Raw genomic sequence first — 24196 nt, 5'->3', positions numbered from 1 at the left:
ACAAGGTAGTAAATGGCTATTCAAACATTTATATTGCTATTTAATTGACATGAACAACACACTTTCTTCTTGTATGAAAGTGGAAAATGTAATTTATCTTAGTATGATATAGCTCAGCATCAAATCTGCTTTTAGATGCTTTCTTGTGTTGATCGAGAGTTTTGAAAAACATCATTGGCTCATTTATCAGCTGTTTAGCTCATGTGCAATCATTATCATGCAGGCGTCTCTGTGTGATGGTATTTTATTTATTTATTCTATTTTAAGGACGTAGTTACACAAAGTTCCCCTCTCTGTAACTACCCACAGCTGAACCCTGAACCTAATGCAGTCCCGTTCTCCTTTCTTTTGGGCTCCACTTTGCTCAGTTTCACTGATTTCACTATGATTGTGAGCACAATGTGCCAAAGCAGCAGCTGTGCCGATCAGGCTTTCATATGCCTTTTCAGAAGTCGGGTTGGCATTAAAAAGGGATTTGTGGGCAGAGAGCAGAGGCTGGTCCTGGTGGGAGGGGGCAGACAATGATGAGGCTGCCATCTTTGCCCCATGAGAATCCAGTGGAGACTCAGTTTAGATTAACTTTCCACTTAGTGAACATTGTGTCACTTACAATATGGTCATGTCTGCTGCTCCGGAAATCGACTTGACAGGTGAATCTCTTGAGATGTGTTTGTCTCAATCAGGGTTGGATTGCAGATGTGCATTTGCTCTGCCCATCATATGATTTCTCAGCTCAGCATAGGCGTGACTCTTTACTTTCATTCTGAATCTGCCACTCTAATTTTGACTTGAAACACCGACTGCAGGTGCACCGTAAACCATAACCCTGAAAGCCAGCAGATATGAGCCTTATTGCTAATGTTAGCTAACAGCTATCCTTTTCAGTGCCAGCTCTTTCTTCAGCTTTCCGACTTTATTAATTTTAAGTGAAGCGAGTTTTGTGTTTTCCATGCAGATTTACCCAGCTTGTCCAACTGGAACCTTCAGTTGGTGCAGCCCTGGGTTTCCCTGCATCAGCAGCTTGGAAGGATGAGGGAGCAGGAGGTGGAGGAGGAGGTGGGAGGAAGAGGCTGGGGATGAAGGGATATGGATGCAGAAAGAGAGAGGAGGGAAGAACAACTTGAAAATGTGCAGCTTTATGAATGCCAGTGTAAGCATTTTTGTTCAAATCAATAGAGCTCATTTCATTTTTGCCTCAAATATGAGTCTGGTAGCTGACTTATTAATGAAGGGCTTGTGGCTAACATACCTGAACACATACGCAAGTTGAGGGGAAGAAAAGAACGCGCCATGTTTGGCGTGGATTCACTTATGTGTAATTCAGTGAGACTGTAGATTTCCTGGCGTTTAAACATGTGGCAGAATTCTGTAAGCTTGTCAAAATTAGGATAAATTTTCACCAATTAGGTTTTTCAAATGAATCTTCTCTAGTTTGCGTTTCTACAAAAATAATACCTGTGCAAAGAGGTAAACTTTAACTCTATTAGTTTGAAATTTAAATGTACAAACCTCGTTTTGAATCTTCTCAGCTGTTCCATTTATTAAAAACCAAAGCAGAAAATATGTGGGAAGATTTGATCAGCTGTGACTAATCTTTAATGAAGTGAAGCGATTATAGATTTAAAGTCACAGTTGAGATGTTCATTCAGCATGGGAACTCGATTTCTAGAAGCCTTACATTCATTTAGTAATTTCTGTCGCCTAACCCTGACCCTTATCCTAAACTTAACCCTTACCAGTACATACCCTAACCCAGTGTTTTTCAAAGTGGGGGCTGTGGCCCCCTGGGGGGCCTCCAGGGGTCGCCAGGGGGGCCGTGACGTGCAGTGAGGCTTGTGACAGGTGAGGCAGTGACTCGTCTGGAATCGATGCTCACATAATGAACCCAAAATAGAAGCTTATATTTCAACTTAGCCTTTATATTTCTTTCTTTTTAAAATGCCTCCAATTATGCTTTAATTAACTCAATACTGTTAAACAATGATGGCAAGAAAAACAAAATATTTAATGTAAGGTCAAATTTTTATTTTATTTTTTTGGTGGGGGAAGGGGTGATCCTCTCTTTTTTTAAAAAAAATAAAATAAAACATGTATTCTCTTACCTTTTATTTTAAGATGAAGTCCATGTGCCTATCCTTCTCCACAAACATCTCTGTTATCCATCCATCCATCCATTATCTTTACCCCCTTATTCCATTTTGGGTCACGGGGGTCGCCGGTGCCCATGTCCAGCAATCACTGTGCGAGGGGCGGGGTACACCCTGGACGGGTCGCAAGTCCATCACAGGGACACATAGAGACAAACGAGACAAACAACCATTCACTCTCTCACTCACACCTAGGGACAATTTAGAGTTACGAATCAGCCTAACATGCATGTTTTTGGTCTGTGGGAGGAAACTGGAGTACCCGGAGAAAACCCACGCATGCACGGAGAGAACATGCAAACTCCACCCAGAAAGGCCCCTGGACCGGGGTTTGAACCAAGGACCTGCTCGCTGAGAGGCAGCAGCTCTACCAGTTGCGCCACCGTGCTGCCCCGTCGCGGTTTTCCTTCATTTTTAAAAGTCTGGCCGTTTCAATGGAGAGAATCGCCAAGGAGGAGTCTCTGATACTTTCTGTTTCAACTGAAAATCGAGTTTAGAAAAATCCTTTAGTTTTGAGAAATGATCTTCCATTTTTTCTAAACAAATTTAAATGAGTGTACCGTTTGCTTCACCCCCTGTGTAACAGAAGAATGCAACAGTGACTGCACCTGATTCATTGTCCCTATGGGGCAGCACTGCCCCCTATTGGTGAGGCACAGTACTTACTGCCACACCCTGTGTATTTTCCACCGTTCATTTATGACCAATTAGAAAGAAGAAATATGTCACACACATTCAATTAATATATTAGTCTGTAGAGCATCAACATGTGCAGTACATGTGTAATCAAACATGTATATTGGAGATATACAGAGAGACAGCAATGAGCATGCGCCAACCGCCAACTTCATATATTGTATATTGCACAGCGCCTCCAGAGGTGAATCGGAGCACTGCACTGCCTCACCCCACATTTCTTCCATGTTTAAACAGGCAGTGCATAAATTCTGTAATTCTGACCATTGAAGGGTTGAAATATTTCAGGAAACAGTTTTATAGAACAGTTTTATAGAACAGACAAGTAGTCAAATGTATTTTCTCTTATCATTGTCAGTATTTTACGTGTCATGGAGACAGATGCAGCATTGCCTCACCTGCCTCCCCTGACTGCACTTCACTGCAGGGGGGCCTCAGAAAGCTGGAGAGAAGATTTTAAAAAAAGACAAAAAAAAAAAAAAAAATTTAAATTACTGTAATAAAATTTAATCTATTTTTCAATAATTATTTTAAAATATATTAATAATAATATATTGAAATATTTTTCACCATGCTCATCTTTCTAATTGGCTGCCAGTCAAATGTATCAAGCTGCTTTACTCTTCAAGCTAGCATAGCAAGGATGAAATGGAGAATTTTCTAAAAAGACTGAAGGCATGCAGTCCTGCTGTGGTGGAAACTGCTGAAAAAAAAAAAACCAAAGACCTCATGGCCAGCTAAAATTCAAAGGTATGATGTAGCATACATTAAGTACGTCTATACAGTCATACAGAAAAATGGCCATGGTTGCCCGAAATGTGTCCTCTGTCTGGAGACCCTTGCAAACGAGTGTTTAAAACCTTCAAAACTTCAGCGCCACTTGAGTGAGAATATAATAGTGTTTAAAACATGTTAGTTCATACCATTTTGATGCTCAGCAGCTGTAATAAGTAATTGAATATAGTGAATAAAAGTTAAAACATTCTAAAAGTTTGTTTCTTTACATATTTTGTAACATTGTTTGTGGGTTTGCGAGGGCGGCCTCGGCCAGAAGCTAATGCTGTTTGGGGGGTCATGGCATGGAAAAGTTTGGGAACCCCTGACCTAAACTCGATTCACACCTTAGTCTTAAACCTAACCCCCTTACCCGTGCATGCAGTATGTTGGGCAGCCCAGTGGCACAGTTGGTATAGCTGCCGTCCCTCAACGAGAAGGTTGCCGGATCGAATCCTGGCCTTTTGGGAGGAGTTTGCATGCATGCGTGGGTTTTCTCTGGGTACTCTGGTTTCCTCCCACATACCAAACATGTTAGGCTGATTGGTAACTCTAAATTGTCCCTAGGTGTGAGTGAGAGAGTGAATGGTTGTTTGACTCATTTGTCTCTATGTCCCTGTGATGGACTTGCGACCCGTCCAGGGTGTCCCCACCCTCTCGCGCATTGACTGCTGGATATGGGCACCAGTGACCCCCGTGATACGGAAAGGAAGAAGTGAATAAAGATACTGGATGGATGTAGGTTATATATAAAAAAGAAAGATAAAACCCAAATTATGCAGGCGTGAATTACATCAGCACTAACAGGGTAAAATGTGTTTTGTGTTATGGTGGAACTTTTATTAATCCATCCATCCATTTTCTTCCGCTTATCCGGGGTTGGGTCGCGGGGGTAGCAGCCTAAGTAGGGAGGCCCAGACTTCCCTCTCCCAGCCACTTGGGCCAGCTCTTCCGGGGGAATCCCGAGGCGTTCCCAGGCCAGCCGAGAAACATATTCCCTCCAGCGTGTCCTGGGTCTTCCTCTGGGCCTCCTCTTGGTGGGACGTGTCCGGAACACCTCACCAGGGAGGCGTCCAGGATGCATCCTAAACAAATGCCCAAGCCACCTCAACTGGCTCCTCTCAAAGTGGAGAAGAAGCGGCTCTACTCTGAGTCCCTCCCGGATGACTGAGCTTCTCACCCTGTCTCTAAGGGAGAGCCCAGACACCCTACAGAGAAAACTCATTTTGGCCGCTTGTATCCGAGATCTCGTTCTTTCAGTCACAACCCAAAGCTTGTGACCATAGATGAGGGTAGGGACGTAGATCGATCAGTAAATTGAGAGCTTCGCCTTTTGACTCAGCTCTCTCTTCACCACAACAGACCTGTACAGCGCCTGCTTCACTGCAGACGCTGCACCTATCCGCCTATTGATCTCACGCTCCATTTTTCCCTCATTCGTGAACAAGACCCCAAGATATTTGAACTCCTCCACTTGGGGTAGGACCACCTCCCTGACCCGGAGAGGGCACTATACCCTTTTCCAGCTCAAGACCGTGGCCTCGGATTTGGCGGAACTGATCTTCATCCCGGCCGCGTCGCATTCGGCTGCGAACTGCTCCAGCGAAAGCTGTAGATCACGATCTGATGAAGCCAAAAGGACCACATCATCTGCAAAAAGCAGAGATGCAATCCTAAGGCCACCAAAACGGATCCCCTCAACACCTTGGCTGCGCCTAGAAATTCTGTCCATAAAAGTTATGAACAAAACTGGTGGCAAAGGGCAACCTTGGCGGAGTCCAACTCTCACCGGGAACAAGCCCGACTTACTGCCGGCGATGCGGACCAGGCTCTGACACCGGTCATACAGGGACCTAACAGCCTGTATCAAAGGGCCCGGTACCCCATACTCCCAGAGTACCCCCCACAGGGTTCCCCGAGGGACGCGGTCGAACGCATTCTCCAAGTCCACAAAGCACATGTAGACCAGTTGGGCAAACTCCCACACACCCTCCAGGACCCTGCTGAGAGTGTAGAGCTGGTCCAGTGTTCCACGACCAGGACGAAAACCGCAATGCTCCTCCTGAATCCGAGGTTCGACTATCCGACGGACCCTCCTCTCCAAAAACCCCGAATAGACCTTACCAGGGAGGCTTTTATTAATTAATTAATTTATTTATTTTTCATAAATTCACAAGTTCCAGCAGGATATACAGACTAAACATATTTTGTGCTTTCTTTTTTTAAGATTTTATTTAATAGCTTTTGTTTTATGTTGGGTCTGTTTGAACTCACAGAAACTTTAGTTAATATGAAACGCTTTTTTCAGTAAACTAAGTTATGAATGTTTATGTTCAGAAGACAGTATATTTATTTTGTGTAAATGTGGGAATTGATGGCTTTTAATACTCCTGAGAGCAAGCTAGCCATGGGCCCTCAGTCACTGAAATTTCATGCCTGTCTGCAATACCTCATCGCCCAACAACCGCACTTCTGCCTCAGCTTCACACGGCCTGCACTCACGTGCACACGCTCCCGCCTGGCTATTATGGTAATGCGACGGAGAACCACAGACACATTCATCAGGCCTGTTGTCATTAGAAACAAGCCTCATTATACCCACAGCCTGTGATTTATGATTAATATTCGCAGGGGGTGTGGCAGTTCGTCAAGCCCCTCCAATCCATTGATTTCATTGAACAAGGAAAACATTGAAGAGGAAAAAGATTGAGGTTGAGGGGGTGAAAATATGTGTGTAGGGGATGTGGAAGCTGCAGGGGCATTCCTATCATGGCAAATGAGAGGAACACAAAAAGTATAAAGAAGAGTGACATAATCACGCCCCCGTGTTCCCTGGTGCCTGGCTTCATTAGTAAGTGTCTTTTCAATATTTATGGCCACATTAATAAAAAATCAGTATGATAGGCCTTTGTGGAAATCTGCAGCCTTGGACTGTTCAGTGATATTTGGGTTATAAAGAAAAGTTCAGGTGTCTGTGAGAAATATGAACGAGCTGGCTGAATGGGATGCAATATTAAAAGTGGATGATAAACAGTCTTTATCACAAATTAGTTTAGTTTATAACTAGATTATGTTACATACAAATTTTCTATTTATTGTGAGGTGCATAACAGTTTAACTCTAAATATAAGTTAAAAAAAACAGCCTGAAAATTTGCAGTCAGCATTCAAATCAAACGTTTTTCTGTAATGTAACATAAAATATGGACCGATGCTATTTTCTTGTGTATAATAACTTTTTTAATCTTGTCTTTTTTGCCTAAAGAATTGTGCTAACAATGACTTAATTTGCCCTTGAACTCTCCAAACAGCCACAGTAGAGTAGTTCCTTGTCTAAAACCCAGATTGAAGCTTTGTTTAGATGTCAGCACATGTCTGAAATTTAGTTTAGTCTGTCTCAATATCTGTTTGATAACAGCAGAACTTGCTCAAATTACCGATTTCAGTTCAGTTTGATGTGTTGCAGCAACGTACCAATCAGAATTTTCCAGATGGATTCCAGTTTCTGATTTTTGCGACACTATAACCTATTAATTTAGATTTTTCTCTAAGAATTATATTTAACACAGAATAATCCATTTTTAATTTTTGGTTGAATTGAAAATGAGCTTGTTGTGAGTTTATAACAAACTGTTGAAAGGAACATAATAAAAATTATGGGTCTCAGAAACTAGACTGGACATGAATATGTTACTGGTTTACAAAGTATAACAAAAGTTTGAGCAGATAAGTGCAAATTTATCTCTATTACAAAATCATTTTACCCTTTACTAGTGTCTTACACCTCTTGTGCTTTCAATGACTTCATTTCTGAACACCTTAAAGATATTACAGACACCAAACTTTGAATATTTCATTTCAGTAAAACTTTCACACTAAAGACAGGCTGTCCTTTGAGTGCATAAGCTCAAGCCGGACCAGAAAATTTGAGGTTTTGATTTCTATTACCATATTTTCTGGACTATAAGTCACACTTTTTTTCATAGTTTGGCCAGTCCTGCGACATATCGTCCGAAGCGACTTATTTAAGGTTTTTTTTTCCCCTATTCATGTCATAATTATTGACTTGATGCATTTAAATGTTCATTCACACTGACATGAACCAAAGAGTAAACATTAGCATTTGCAGTGCGAGAGGGCCGTCTAGGCTTTTGACAACTATATATCTAAATAAATGCGACTTATACTCTGAAGCAACTTATATATTGTTTTTTCCTCTTCCTGAGACATTTTTTCACTGATGCGACCTATACTTCGGAGCGACGTATAGTCCGAAAAATGCAATAATTGTCAGATCAGCCATTCACAGATCAAGGTTAAAATGAGCAGATTTTAGCCACAAGCCAAAAAAAATAAGTCCATCCCTACTCATCTATCTTCCACCTTTTAATTACACCCTTTATTGTTTGATGATGCAACCATTTGTGTATAGATGTTGATTGTGATGCATTGAAAAACCATATTACTCTTTTTGGGCTCTATATTTTTAACACTCAAATGTATGGAATGCATTTCTTAAATGAAATTACATAAATCAAAAGCTTCTTATTCCTTAAAGTTGAGAAAGATTGTCAAGATGTCACAGGTTGAAATGCTCAATCAAAGCTTTCACACTCCTTTTGTCAGTCTTTTGTTCATGTTTCCATCATACTTTTATTTTTCTTTGAGTACTTAACTCCTTTTTTCTCTATCTTTGCCTTTATAGTATTCTTACCACTGCTTCTCTCTTTCTTCTCCTCTGCATCCCCTTTTCCTTTACTCCTCTCATTTCATATGAATGGTTCTCTTAATCCTGTCAGCGATGGACTCCAGTTCCCTCTTTCACTACCCCACATGCCTGTTTTACCACCTGTCTTCCTCCACCTTTACTAAGGCTGCAATGGAGCGGCCTTTTCTCTCCAGGGACACAGGGAAGAGCTGGTAGCTGCATGAGCCAAGGCCAGGGAAGGGCCTGCCTGCATGTGACACAGCTATGAAGAACAGAGCTGTCTTTTCCCCGTTGCCTTTTTTTCTCCTCTACACATCTGGTGCAGAGCGAGACCGGGCCGTGCTCTGCTCTGTTGTTTTGTCCTTGGCTCAGTATGGTTGTCAGATTTTGGCCGGGCTGCACTGGAGCAGGTTTGAAATTGAGATGCAAAGCCGCCCCACTGCTGTGCCCTCATACACTTGCCGGACTCCTTTGGTGGGAAAGAGATTGTCGTAAAGCTGACAAATGAATTATTAACAGAACTTTTTAAGAGTCCAGTGCATCTTTGAGCCGTTCCCCCTCCACAGTGATCTTCAGCAGCTTGGCAGGAGCAGGTGGAGTTCTGCATTCTTTGCATTATGTAACTCCACCCCGATTTAGATCCGACTTCAAATAAACGAAAATCAAGCTACTCGTTGGCTCCTTTCCCCGCAGATATAAATAGCATTTTTCTAATCTTATCTCGAAACAGTGTTGTAAAGGGAATAGGCTTTGAAATGCAGCCTGACGATTAGGGTCCCATTGTTCCGCTCCACACCCCCTCCATTCTCCTGGCTGCTTACAATAAGCCTGAAGATCTGAGTGCATGTGCCTTGGCATGTAGTCCTGCACATTTGTATGCACTCATCTGCATCACAGAGTGATTGCGATAGTGACTAAATGGTAAGACAGCATGTTTGAGTGCCTCGTGTTGGAGATTTGGGAGTTTGTGCGTGATTGGTGTGTACTTAATTTTTGTTACTTTTTTAGGACCTTTTCGGGTATTGGCACCTACCTAGTCAGGACCAGTAGTCATTTTGGGAACCAAAAGCCAGTCCTAATGTGGCAGAATGCCATTTTTGGGTTAGAGGTTAAGACTAAAGTGTGAATTGAGTTTATGGTCAGGGTTAGACTGCAGAAATAACTGGAAATGAATGGAAGTCAATACACGGTCCTAATAAGGATAGAAATACAAAGGTGTGTGGAGGGGGTGCGTGCATGTGTGTGTGTGTGTGTGTGTGTGTGTGTCACTGCTGGGTGTGTCTTTGGTGATGGATGCTGTGCCTCTGCTGCTTACCCCTCTGCTCCTCTCAGAATTAACAAGGTTGCTAAGATACAGTGGGCTTATATTAGATTAGGTTATTTTTCTGTTATTGCTGTTACTATATTTTACCCAGCTGAAACCTTTATTAATTTAGAAATTTACCCTGCCATGGAATGAAGATGCTGGTATTTGTGCCCCATTGCTCCTCTCCTCAATCGCCTTAGAAGGGTGGTCGTAGCGCTGAAAGCCCCCTATAGCAAAATGTCTATCCCACCCCATTACAATCTGAAGGCGGATCCAAACCTTTATTCATCATTAAGCCCATTTAATCCGAAGCCCGGGGCCCAAGTGTTTTCATTTGACAAAGAACAAGCTAATGAAAAAGAAGAGTGGAGGTAGTTATCACTTTGGTTGAGGCAAATTGGTGAGAAGAGGTGTTGTCCCTCCCAACAGTAAAGGTCTGTCCAATCCAGTATTTGACCTCGTTGGCACAGCTGTCAGAAAATAAAAAAAACAATACAGTTGCAAAGTGGGTTATGGGCTTTGGTTTCTTGACAAGAATGTTGCATGATTTCTGAAAGCACAAAGGCATCTACACTACTGTGCAAAATTTTTAAACCTCCTATAGTTTCTTTTATTTGTTTCCAGAAAACAGCTTAGTTGTACCGGTAAATGATTAGTAGTTCATCAACATTCTACATGTCTTTCAAAGTTTTTCTTGGGACAAGTTTCTGTCCTTGAACCTGATCGTGACAACATTTTATCCCGTGTGTGCTTAAAAAGTGAGGAAAGTGAACATTTGAAGGACAACAGAACAAGTGTCAAGTCTAAAACACTAAGAAAAGCAGATTAGCAGCATCTTAAAGTCACATCTTTAAGAAACAGAAAAGGAAATTGGCAAAGCCCTAACAAAGGACCTGAAAGAAGTTGAGTACATTCTCTATGCCAAGTTGTAAGCTAACAGCTCTTTGGGAGTCACCTTGTTGACAATAAATCCTATTTTGAGTCAAACTCTTATTTTTATTTTGTTGTGCTTTCTATAAATTCAACCAACAAAATGGTGCCAATTTATGTCACTGTGACAGACTGTCGTTCTTTGCCAAGTTTCCTCATATGTGTAGCCAAATCACATTCTTACTTTCGTAGGTTTCTGAGTCTTTTTATGTTTGGAAAAAGTTAAATATCTTAACATACTTAACTTTTTTTTTTAAACACCTGTCAAATATGGAGGGACTACAATTTAATGAAAAATTTGCCCAAGTTTTAAATGTTGAAACTTCTTCAACAATCCTGAAATGTTGTGATTCAGACCTTTTTTTAATGATTACAAGAACATTTGGTTCTTGTAGTGTGAATTGTGGAATACTGTGGTATTGTAGATCTGTTTTAGGTCTGTGTTTTTGTATTCGTACAAGATAATATTTGTCATACTGAACATATCAAGAAAAGCTTTGTACAGTTTGGCTCTAGACCCAGATATTATGTGCACGAGAACAACGACTTCAGGACCGGGAGAAAATTTAAACTGTTTATTTACAAGTGAAATAATCCAGCACAGTGTAATGCATCGTAAGCCTGGACAGGACTCCTGGAGAATAGGGGACAGCATTAGTGGAGGCTCTTCTGGGATGTTGGTTTGAAGATTCAGTCTCTTACTTAAACCAAGCAGGGTTGTCTCATGAAGAAATCCAGAAAGGTTCCAAAGAGGTCTTACTCAATGTTGGATGAGTGGTAGAAGACAGGGAACATCTGAAGAAGTCACAAGAAGACTCAGGAGGCAACAGGAAAGTCCAAAGCTCAGGAGGACCACAGGATTTAAGCTACAACAAGAGAGTAATGTTGGTCTTTTGCAAAACACTAAGAACCATGTAAAGGCCAGGAACATAACTACCGAAAGGCAGATAATGCACCAGTGTTGGATGACAGTCATCAGCTGCCTTAAATAGTCCTTGAAGCTCATCAGGCGAATGATCCATAGTTGTGGAGCTGTTGGTGCCCTTCGGTGTAGACGAGGAAACCTGCTGAACTCTTACAAGCTTTATCAACTCTTTGTCTGTTTTACATAAATATTTTTAGACAAATTGACCCCAATGGCTCAACCGTACCAGTGTGTCCAAGGTGTGCGAATATGGCTAGAAGTGTTCATGCATGTAGAAGTTTGTCACGCAATAAATGGCTTCTGTATTCAGCAAAATATATTTTTCCTTACATGCATGTAAATACAGATGTGCTGTGTATGTGAGCTGCATGTTCCACGTGTGGGTGAGTGCACAAGAGGACCTGCTATAAGGGGGAAGCCCCATTAGTGTGGGATCCCAGGGAGATAATGAGTGCTGAGTGCTTTATGTCCTGGAAATGATTGAGTGGAGCATAGTAGCAGTTTATGAATCCTCTCTGCCAGTAGCTGACAGACTGACAGCACACAGTCTGCTGCTCAGCCAAGCTGCTGAATTACAGATGTCTTCTGGCTGTAATCTGAAAGGATCTGTATCAGAAAAACACACCTAACCTGCAATGTCCCTGTTGACCTGGCATCAGTTGGATGTTAAGGTACTTTTCCCAGAAATTCTTTTTTTTCATAGCTGGAAAACAGCAAAACGTTCCCCACTTTTACAGTACTAAAAGCATACTTTCTATGACTGAAAGATAATCCCAGGATCCAACATTTCCCAGCTCAAAATAGCACATCCTTGTCAAAAGGGCAAAGAAAAAGATTAACTTTACTTAAATTAAACAATGTCAACCCTTGGTTTTGCTGTTTAAATACCTCTCTTTGGGCTACTTCCTGTATGACTCATCTTCAGGTGCTCTTTCTGCTGTGGAGTGGTATTTTTTCTCATTAGTGATGAGTGCTTACTGTTTATGAGGTAAATTACAGTGTGCGTATTAACCATAGGGTTGCAACAATTATATGTGAAGGGGATGTGTCCCCCTCACTTTTAAACATATTCATTTGGATCCACCCCCCATACACATTTATCATGAAATATTAGTTCGACCTGCGCTGTTTCTATTTCTTCGTGAACAAATCCATTTGGTTTATCCGCTATCACTTGGCTTAGCAGGGCACTCATGTCTTCGGGGTTATTTTGTCGACGGGGCGAGGGAAGGAGGAGAGACACCTTTGCATGTTTGCTTAGCACTAGGTTAGTGATGGCAGTTGTCGAACTGCGGTAAAGCCTTCCCTGGAATCGGAAACCTTTCTCTCATTCAAATCTAGAGTGTTTGATTACAACAACCTTTAAAGCTGGGCTCTACTTGTGCCGTTGTGTATGGCCCCTGTTTAAAGGCGAATAACATGCAAAAAAAGCAACATTTCACCTAGACTTTCTTACTTTGATTCCACACATTTATAGTAATAATAATAATGTATTATGTGTTGTCATCATTGTATGTTCCCATACAATGGCGAAATTGGCTCTCTGCATTTAACCCATCCACCCCCAGGTGGAGCAGTGGGCAGCTATTGAGGATGTTGGGGGAGCGAGTGGGGATGGGGTGTCCTGCTCAGAAACACCATAAGATGTGCAATGACTGGGGATTGAACCTGAGACTTTCGGGTCCTGAGTCAGCTGTCCTGCCTCTGCCCCATCTCAGCCCCAACCTTTTTTAAAACATGTTTATCACCAAGTTTGTGGAAATTCAACTGTGGTGTTTTAAAGATGTTTCAACTTTGATGTACTTTAATAGACAGCATCAGGTTGGCACTACATGTGTTTATAGGCAAATTAAATAAAATAAAACATTACCACTAGACTTTTTCACTTGTGTTCAACTCATTTAAAGGATGTTTCTCTGTTTAACGAGAACAATTCCTTTAAGAGGACCTGACTCAATGTTAGATCTAGTGGTAATGTTGTTTTCATTATTTAATTTTCCTATAAATACATGTAGTGCGGACGTGCATTACAGTTGAAGTTTCTTTAAAAACCCACGACCTATTGTCGTCCAACTTGGTGAAAACATGTTTTAGATGAGTAGTGTTGAATACAAGTAACAAAGTCTAGTGGTAATGTTGTTTTTGTATTTAATTTGCCTATAAACACAAGTAGTAATGTCTTTAAAACCGCACAGCTAAATTTCCACAAACTTGGTGAGAAACATGCTTTAAATGTGTGGAATCAAAATAAGAAAATTTAGCTGAAGTGTTGCTTTTTTGGTAAGTTATTCACCTTTGTACCAGGACCATACACAATGGTGCAAATACAGCCCAGCTGTAAAGGTTGTTGTAACCAAGCACCCTGGATTTGAGTGACAGTAAGGTTTCTGAATACAGGGAAGACTGTAGTGTTGACTGGGGTGGAGGAGATGTGTGAAAGAAGCTCTCTATTCACACAAGGAGAGCTGTTGGTGAGGCTACTTATTTTGCTGTGCTCTCTAAAGTAGTTATTGAATCAAGTGTGTAGGAAAACATAGATGTTTAAGAACCAGTTAAAATACACCAGATTGCAGGAGATGGTATCTACTTTATTAAAAATTTTCTGAGGGAGAACCCCCAGATCCCCCCCACCAGGATGTGAACATCTCCATCCCTGAAAAAGTGATGAGGCCAGCGGACACTCTTTCAAGGATGAAGATGTTCACATCCTGGATAGAGAGAAACGATGGTTTGAGAGAGGAGTAAAGGAGGCCATCTTTGTGAAAAGAAATCGTCCATCATTAAACTGGGGTGGAGGCCTCCGGGTTCAACTGTCCCCCTCTTACAATGCTGTTATTGCTAGTATCACTCAGCCCTCTGTGAATAGTAAACAGCCATCAGTGTGCTAATGATCCATCGTTAGGCTGATGGTCCTTCTTGATCATGTGATCAGCTGGTTTTGGTTGTCAGCAGCAAACTGGTGGATCCACTCTGAGAAGGTGCTATTTATAAGACTGAGCTGAATACAGCACCTCAGACTGAGGAAGTCTTTCGGATGAAAGACAAAACGTTTCTACGTTTTTGTTGTTGTTGTTTTGCTTTGTTTTGTTTTATGAATGTCCAGAGGACCAGATTTAACTTTTTTTTAGATGATCTAAAGTTGTAAAATTAAATGCAACACAAAAATAATCAAATAAAATACAATAACATTCTAAAATACATCTTCCGATATGAAAATACACTCAAACCTAGCTTTCCAGCAAGTTGGAGCTAGTGTAGGAAACTCTTGATATCAGGATTATCACCTGCCATAGAATTTGAAAAGGACGAAATATAGAAAATATCTGCTTTCCATATCTCCACTGCTGCTGTGGGACATGACCAGGAAGCTTGTCTTCATGAGCTCGTCTTTGGACTTGGGTGTGCTCATCTGACTTACATGTGTGAGCGGTGTTGCCCTGCGTAATGCTTCTGAAGAACAAGCTTCCTGATCTCCTCCCACTGCTAAAGCCTGGGGACATCCAGGCTTCTGAACTCACACCCACTCACAGGTGGAGGCAAATTTTTCATGATAAGAGTCGATTCAGACGTGTGCCCTGCAAAGTAAAACTGAAAACGTATCTCCAGTATATGGATGGCTGGGTGATATTTTCATGAGAGATATCAACAAACGTAATGCACCGCATCCAGTGAGCTCTGACAGTATAATGTATTTTAAAGGTAATAATTTTCTTTGTAGTATTCTCTGATTATTTATCTTTTTTAACAAGAAAATTGTTTACCAAGTAGCCCAGTGTCATTTTGTTTTTGAACCAGTTCGGTACAAAATAATGGTTTGTGCAGGAATTATTTACCTGCGTTGTTGCAGAACATTACTCAAGTTGTTATTATAAAACTATTTAAGAATTATGCAAAATATGGATGTAAAGGAAGGGCTGTCTTTGCATCTTGATTATCAGGTAAATAAAATGCATGTCTTTATTTATTTATTGTACTCTATTAATCCTCAATGGGGAACTTATTTTGCTGTTTTTTTCCCATTGCATGTCTTGAGGTTGAAATGACATCAATAACTCTCAGCATGACATAGCAGCAGAGACTTCAGACTGTGAGCCAGCTTCAGAGTTAACAGACATACTGAGGCCCCGGCTGTTTGTTTAATATTAAATGTTTTGTCATGCAGAAGAATTGATCTTTAGCATGTTGTGTGCAGTTTGTAGCATGTGGAATAGCACCTCCTGGGGTGGGGCAGGGGCACTGCATTATAGGCCTACTTTGGCTATGACCTGGAAATGTAGCAGAACTTGTTGGTACCTATGGACCTCATCTAGATCTGGATGTGGAAGTCTGCTCAAACAACCAGTTCTTGGACAGAGCAGTGGATGTTCGTCTATGAGCTACAGAGTCACCTGGAGAAAGGTGCACATCTGTAACTGGAGATCGGGGCTCGTGCGATGGCGTAAATTCTTGTGCACAGTCCTCCCACCTTCTTCTATTCCCTGTCTTCAGCTCTTGCACAGGATCACATTAATATTCCTTTGAAGCTTGTTTCAGCTGCAGCCACATCTCCATGTCCCTCTCTTTCACTCTCACTCCCTCTCCCCGTCTTTTTGTTCCACTCTTTCTTCCTCTCTCTCTCTTTTCTTTTCCACCCCATCTTATTGTTTTCTGGAAGGGATTGCTTTGCAGCAGCAAGGGGCAGTTTTATTACCTTCAGTCAGGAGTTCCCCTCGTTGCACAGGTGCGTGCGAACACTCACGTGCGCGCACACATACCGTGGGGCTGGTGGATACCGATGCCTTTGACAGACCGTGTTGATTGGTTCAGAATGGTTGCTGCCTCTTGTAGGAGAGTGGAATGGCTATTTTTAGATCAAGGGGTAGCTGGGAGAGAAAGACTGAGAAGGGCTGTGTGTGTGAGCGTGCACGTTTGTAAGGAATACTGCAGTCTTGAAAGAAGTTTCCTCTTCATACTCGTGCACACACAAACGCATGCATTTATGCAGCAGTGGCCCTCTTGAGCCAGGGTGTATTCCATGTGCCTGCCATCCCTTTTTCCCCCACTTTTTCATGCTCTCCCCCACCCTTCTCCAGCAGTCTTTCTGTCTCCCTTGTTTTTTTCTCCTTCCGAGTTAGCTTGGTGTGCACATGTCAGCACTTTCCTATCTATTTGCCAGCACACCGTCCTGCTCCCTGTGTTTACCTCTGTCTCCATGAAGCTACCCCATCCTCATTGCTTTCCCCCGTCATTACTCTTTCTTTCAGATTTTATAGAAATGTTCCTCCTCTACAACTTCTATCTGTACACTCTTCCCCCTGTTCCTCAGTTTTTCACCCTCTTCATTGTTTACACACAGTTTGACTATATCTTTGCCCATTTCCATTTTTTTATTTTTTACACCATACTTGCTTCGCTCACTCCATCCGTTCGCCCCGCCTCTCGTTCATGGATCAATGGCATTTCATTTGAGTAACACCGTGACATTTTCTGTCGACTATTTATAGCATATCGAGTTGTTGTTGATTTTGGTTTTCGTTGTGTTTTTATTAGCTTATATCCACTGCAACACCACTGTCATCTTCTGATGAGAGCATGTCCACTCATGTTTACCGAAATCAGACGAAATAAAATGACTTTTCATCATCCGTAGATTTCTCTTTGGGCCTCGTTTTTATTTGGTGATTTCTCTCTCCACATGTCTTCATCTTCCTCTGCATCTGACTCAGTCTGACTCAGGTGGATCGCACCTGTTCTGTAGTCAGGGCAGCTGGGGGGTTGTTAGGAGGGTTTAGACAATAAACACATTCAGTTTTTAGCATCACTGAGCTGAAAAAGCAACAAAAGTTTCTGTTACTGTAGGTAATCAATAGAGAAATTTTTGTCTATCTGCTATTAAAACTTTCATTGCTATATTATAGTTCTTATATTAAATGTATGAATTCCCAATACAAACTGCCTTATGTGAAGGACTGAGCCATGCTTCGAGCTCTCCGACTCATATGCTTTGTGAACTGAACCGTAAGCTGGACACGATTTGTGAGAATCGTGAGTTACTTGCGGCTCCTAGAACTCGCCGACATGAAGGAACTGACCTTGGAGAAGGCTAACAAGCACGGACCGGCAGAATGTCCACAAATCTGTCTGTTTGGATTCGCCATTCGTACCAGCAGAACAGAAGGCAGACATTAAATCAGTAGACCGCCTGCCCAAAACAATTGTTATCTGAATCTGGCCTCCCCATTCGGCCTTGGACAGGTCAACTTATCTCAAATTGCTCCTGGTGGGTACGTAAATCAAAAAGCTCTGCTCCTGCTCGCCCCAACTCCACCCCCGAAAATCTGTGGACCCTATCAGAGTTGTACCAGTTGAAAGACACTGTAACATCCTTTATCAGGACTATGGAAACTATCAGGAAGTGTTCATGGACAACCTCACTATCTTGTCGTTCTCCTCCCCTGCAAATATCTTATGTGTATCTATGTTGCTTGTGCTGAGCTAGATTTATTTTTTTTTGCTGCCTTACACTGTGCCCAAGGACACGGTGTGAGAGATCTTTTCTTTTTTGTACCTTCTTTCCTCGTGTTTTCTTCCCCTGTTCTTATCTAAGCGATAAGGGCAGCACTTCATAGAAGCTTCAGCCCCGGTACACTTCCGTCTACCCTTCGGACGGCTGTACAGAAAGACATTTTGCTGTACTTAACTGTGCAATGACAATAAAGACGATTCTGATTCTGAAATGTATAAAGTGGTAAAAACTACGAAGACATTTTTACTTTCACACTTTACAGACACTAAACTTTGGATATTTTTATAACTTATTCCATTAACTTATTTACTGACTATATTTCCAAAGAGGTTTGTTAATTTAGCATTCATAGTTTGATTATAACCTTTTTTTTCTCAAACTGTTTTTGCTATAAGGGTCATTCCACTGTATGGGTGCCTTTTACGTCCCTCTGAAATTATATCTATAATTGCGTATAAAAATTAGCTGCAAAATATATTTTCTTATGAAAGAAAATGTCCTGCATGTGATCCAATTGCAAATTTAAGATACATGATAAAGATGATTATTAAAAACTACCAAGAATACTGAAGAAACAGCTTTTGTCACCTGTCCTCACTCTGTAACCTTACACTTTACAATAAAACATAATAAATAAAATCTTAAAGAACTGTTTTTTTTTTTTTTGATTTTTTGGAGGGACAGCTAATCCCATTTATGGTTTACATATATATTTTTTCAAAATAAATCTATTATATTTTTGTTAAAATACATATTTTAGTTGTGTCCCTTGGTTTTCACACATATTTAAGTTGTGTCCCTTGGTTTTCACTCAGTCCTGTTACCATAACGTATTAGCCTATTTGAAAAATTTGGAACAATCCAGAAGTGACATGGTCAACATGAAGTTTCATCAGTTTGACCGTCTAAAAGTCACGGGAAGACCAAAAATAAATTATTCCATTTATTTTTATGTAAATTTGATCATGTTTCAACTGTGGCTGAAAAGGTCGATCTCAACAAACTCTCCTGTTACCTGCTGTTCAATCCTGTTACCTGTTGTTCAATCCTGTTACCTGTTGTTCAATCCTGTTATATGTTGTTCAGTCATGTTACCTGTTGTTCAATCCTGTTATATGTTGTTCAATCCTGTTACCTGTTGTTCAGTCCTGTTACCTGTTGTTCAGTCCTGTTACCTGTTGTTCAGTCCTGTTACCTGTTGTTCAACCCTGTTCAGTCCTGTTACCTGTTGTTCAACCCTGTTCAGTCCTGTTACCTGTTGTTCAACCCTGTTCAATCCTGTTGTTCAATCCTGTTACCTGTTGTTCAGTCCTGTTACGTCATGGTATTTATTTATTTTTTTTGGGGGGGGGAGTAAACTACTTCCTCCAATTTTGTTTGGTCTGTCTTTTACCTAATTGTTTAATACATTACATGACCATAAATGTAATAATATTTTGCTTTTGGTCTCTGTAAATTCATAAATGTGCCTTTGGAAATAAAATAAAAAAACACTTTCTATTTATATGAAGGGACTTTTTGGTAAAAAAAAAAAAAAAAAAAAAAAAAACTATTTAAGTATATATTAAACCATTCCATCAAAAATAAAGACCTTATTAGGAATAAACAATGAAATTAGTTGGTATGCTTTAAAATATGCTTTTTGGATGTCACATGAGTTTTGGTACTGTAACAGGACTGAAAAAAATGCAATCATCTTCGACTTTAAAGCTTAATAAAAAATGAAATAAAAGCACTTCAGATGGACCAATATCCATTTTGAATAGTTAGATATGTATATTACTAGATCCAGTTTAAAAAAAACATGTAAAAAATATATTCAGTTTTGGAGAGTTACTACAAGCAAATGGCACCCATTCAGTGGAATGACCCATAAGTACTGATATAAATAAGACTAAAAACTAGCGCCCTGTAATTAATTAAAGGAGCAAGTTAAGGGCTCTTTAACAATATTTAAATCGGTTTGTTTGTTTTTCAAAGATAAAAACAACATTTTCAAAACACATTAATTCAGAAGTTGTTTGGATCTTCTTAGAAGTTTTTGTTTTAAAAAAATCAACAAAAAATATTTTTCCCTTATTCCCGTTTTTTCTTTTGATCGATTTAAATCTTAATATAGCAAGTAACAAAAGATGGCATGACTTAATTGATTTTTTTTTTGGGGGGGGGGGGGGTTCTTGCAGGATGTATTTTATGGCCTATCACAATTTTGTTTTTTGTTTTTTGTTGTTTTCTGATCTCTCTTGTTTGGTATTCTACTCATTATTGTTCTGTGTGCAGTACTTAAGCTAACGTAATTGTTTTTATCTGCGCTATATAAATAAAATTTGATTTGATTTGATAAGTTCAGATTCTCCCCATGTGTGGCTAAACCTAACACGGTTTTAAAAAATCCAATGATTATTTTAGAGCAACTGCCTGAGTAATTTAGCATGAATTAGCATGATTATTCTTTTTAAAAATGCAGGTATTTATACAAAAAAATGTTTTGCTTGTTGGACTGTTTGTGCTTTTGTGAAGCTTCTCGTGTAAATTACTGACCATGCGCCAAATTAATTGTCCTCCTTTCTTTCAATTTTGTCTCTTCAGTGAGTGACAGTTGTTTTAGGAACCTTGCAGAGGACCGCAGCGGGGTTAACCTCAAAGATCTCGTCCACGACCCCTCTCTGTGAGTAACATTTTTTTTGTCAATTCAACCAGCAGAGAAGAAAAGCGTGTGAACGTTTCATCCTTCTTAAAGTTCCGCTTTAATCTGTTGCCTCTCTACACATGTGCACCTCTGTCTTCTTTTATTGGAAAAGTGCAACAAAAAGACTAAAAATATCTCTTCAACACAACAACTTTGTGTGCTTGGTCCCGCCCTGTGAAGAGAAACTCCCAGCATGCATGGCAGCAATAACAGGTTTAAAGGACGATTCCTGGTGACTGAAAAGATGTGACAAAAAACATAAAATCAACAGTTGTTTTCATCAACAGGCTAGGAATGATCCCAATCCCTCAACAATCGTTCAGCTTGCTTTTGTTTAAAATCAAGGTGGTGTAAATCTGCTTTACATGGTTTACTCTGTCATTTCAACAGAAGAAAATATTTTTAAATGTTCTCAGTTAATTTGATTTGGTAAATCTCACCAACTGAACAGGGCAGTTGATTTTCACAGTTTTGCTTCTTGCAGTCACTCTGCTGGCAAACATCTGTGTGAGACCTCTGACATATTATCCAGGTAGAATCAACAGATTAATGAAGTAGAGAAGTCAAGTTTTTTCCAACCTACTATAGTTGTTGCTAAGGTGAAGCCATGCTTCTCTGTCAAAGCTCTGGAGTAAAAAAAAAAAAATATATATATATATATATATATATATATATATATATAATATGTGTATGTGTATGTGTGTGTGTGTATGTATGTGTGTGTATGTATGTGTGTATATATATATGTGTGTGTATGTATGTGTGTATATATGTGTGTGTATATATATATATGTATATGTATATATATATATATGTGTATATATATGTATGTGTATATAAATACAAAATGCTATGTCTTGTCATCATTGTATGTTCCCATACAATGATGAAATTAGTTCTCTGCATTTAACCCATCGCACCTGAGCTACACCCAGGTGGAGCAGTGGGCAGCTATGTAAGCATCCGGGGAGCAATTATGCATTAGGTGTCTTACTCAAGGACTCCACGACATGTGGGCATGGCAGCGAGTTGAACTTGTGACTTTCTGGTCCCAAGTCAGCTGCTCTACTTCTTCCCCATCTTGGATCCCTATGAATTTTTTAATGCTGTTATCACCTCTTGACTAAACGGCTGTACTGTTTACTTTTGTTGTTGTTTTGTTTTGGTCTACATTTTAAGATTTGTATTGCTTGATTTGCATGAACTGACCTTTTCTCATTTACATTTTACTCAGTCAGCAGCTATGTAAGCACCCGGGGATATAACATCCAGAACTTTTTTTAACTGGCCCACCGTGCAGTTTTAAACACATACATAAAATAAAAACTTTAAGGTTGAGTAACATATAAAAGCTGGATCAGGTTGAATGTCACCTTTTTTCAGGAGAAACGTGGTCAAACCCGTGTGTTTAGTTTGAGACTAGGCGCTAGCGCTGATGAAACATGCTAAACTGGAGGAGCTGCTTTTCGTGCAACAATCAGCGCTTAGAAGACCACAGAGCGACAAATACAACTTTATGATGAGTGAATTATTAGCAGAGAAGACAATCTCTTGCAGAGGTTTGTGAAGGACTAAATCGTTGCTTTTGTAGAACTGCGTATTGAGTCCAAAAAAAAATTTAAAGCTGAAAATTCTCATTTGTAAGATGTACAGACTGCTCGTGCCTCATTTTTGTTTTTAGATATATTGTATTGGTATTATATTTATTTTTGTTTTGAAAAGCAGCAACTATTCAAAAAAGAATTGAACCCTAAACTGACAAATCTTTGCAAAAATAAATAAGCAAAAACATATAGCTGTTTTTGTCTGTTTAAACTTGTGGGTTTTCAAACTGAGTGTTGCCTTCAGAGGACTTTCTAAAATTTAAGTGTCTCAAAAGAGAGAAAAGGTCCCTGACTCTGGCTAAAAGGCACTAAAGGTATAACTTTACATCCTTTTGTGATGTAAATTTTATTTAAATTGAGATTAGACTTTTTTATTATATTTTATTGACTTGTTTGCATTAACTGTAAAGTATTATATTGATCAATTTGACATCTAATGTATAGCATTAAATTCATTACTCCATCCATACTTCAGTTTTAATAATTTCCTTTTGATTACTGTGCAATTTTCCAAAACTAAGACATTTTTATTGAGTCCAAAGACGATTGGGTGGGTAGATGGGTGGACACAAATGACCAGACAATCCTTCAAGTTAATTTTACAGTCTTGCTTTATGTTGGAGCATTCATGTTGACTGAATTTGATTTTTGTGAGCAGATGTACTTTCTGAGAAGATTACATCTGTTTGGAGCTGAACAAGAAATAATGATTCTGTTTTCTCAGGCTGTGTTTATAAGTCCAATCAGATATGGGATGACAACATGGTTCAAAAATTGTTTTGTTCCTTAAAATCAAAGATAACTTGTATGTTACTAATGGCATGAAAAAAACTTGGTCCGAATGGTGTTTTATCAACTCTAATCCTAAGTGTTTTTGATTATTGTCTGTCATACATACAAAAACAATCAAATTCATTCTAAAAAAGTTAAATCTGGTCCTCTGGACATTAAAAAAAAACAAAAAAAAAACAAATGTAGAAACGTTTCGTCTTTCATCCGAAAGACTTCTTCAGTCTGAGGTGCTGTATTCAGCTCAGTCTTATAAATAGCACCTTCTCAGAGTGGATCAACCAGTTTGCTGCTGACAACCAAAACCAGCTGCTCACATGATCAAGAAGGACCATCAGCCTAACAATGAATCATTAGCACACTGATGGCTGTTTACTATTCACAGGGGGCTGAGTGATACTAGCAATAACAACAGTTGACAGTTGAACATGGAGGCCTCCACCCCTGTTTAATGATGGACGATTTCTTTTCACAAAGATGGCCTCCTTTACTCCTCTCTCAAACCATCGTTCCTCTCTATCCAGGATGTGAACATCTTCATCCCTGAAAGAGTGACCGCTGGCCTGGAGATGAGTGTAGACCGCAGAGTCCTGGCCTGATGATGTTGCTCTTCTGTGCTGGTCCATCCTTTTGGCCAGTTGCTGTTTTGTTTCCCTGATGTAAGACTGATCACCCTCCTGACACTGAACAGCATACACAACATTACTCTGTTTGTGCCGAGGGACTGGATCTTTGGGATGAACCAGTCTTTGCCGTAATGTATTTTGGGGTTTAAAAGCCACTGGGACGTTATGTTTAGAAAATAAACATCTCAGTTTCTCTGATACTCCCTCAACATACGGAATGACCACTGGTCTGGGTCTGGGTTCCTCCTTTTCACCTGATGGCTGACTGGAGTCCTGTTTGGGTTTCTTCTCTGCTTTCAGGAAGGCCCAGTTAGGATATCCACATTGCTCTAGAGCCTGTCTTGTGTGGGATTTCTCCTTCTGCCTGGCTCCTGAGCTAGTGGGGACGCTGTCTGCTCTGTGATACAGAGTCCTGATGACTCCTAACTTGTGCTCCAAAGGGTGATGGGAGTCAAACTGCAAATACTGGTCTGTGTGGGTGGGTTTGCGGTACACCTC

General features: G+C 40.2%; 1 protein-coding gene across 1 annotated transcript in view; it reads left to right on the top strand.

The window, feature by feature from the left end:
- gphnb (gephyrin b) overlaps positions 1–24196 on the top strand; it is a 137540-nt gene that overhangs the window by 28666 nt on the left and 84678 nt on the right. Inside the window, exon 2 of the mRNA XM_037685907.1 lies at positions 20580–20658. Coding sequence (XP_037541835.1) covers positions 20580–20658 — 79 coding nt within the window. The remainder of the gene's footprint in view (positions 1–20579; positions 20659–24196) is intronic.

This window comes from Nematolebias whitei, chromosome 12 (genome assembly GCF_014905685.2).
Source record: "Nematolebias whitei isolate Nwh7 chromosome 12, NemWhi1, whole genome shotgun sequence".
Classification (NCBI taxonomy): Eukaryota; Metazoa; Chordata; class Actinopteri; order Cyprinodontiformes; family Rivulidae; genus Nematolebias; species Nematolebias whitei.
This window is presented reverse-complemented; position numbering and strand designations above follow the sequence as displayed.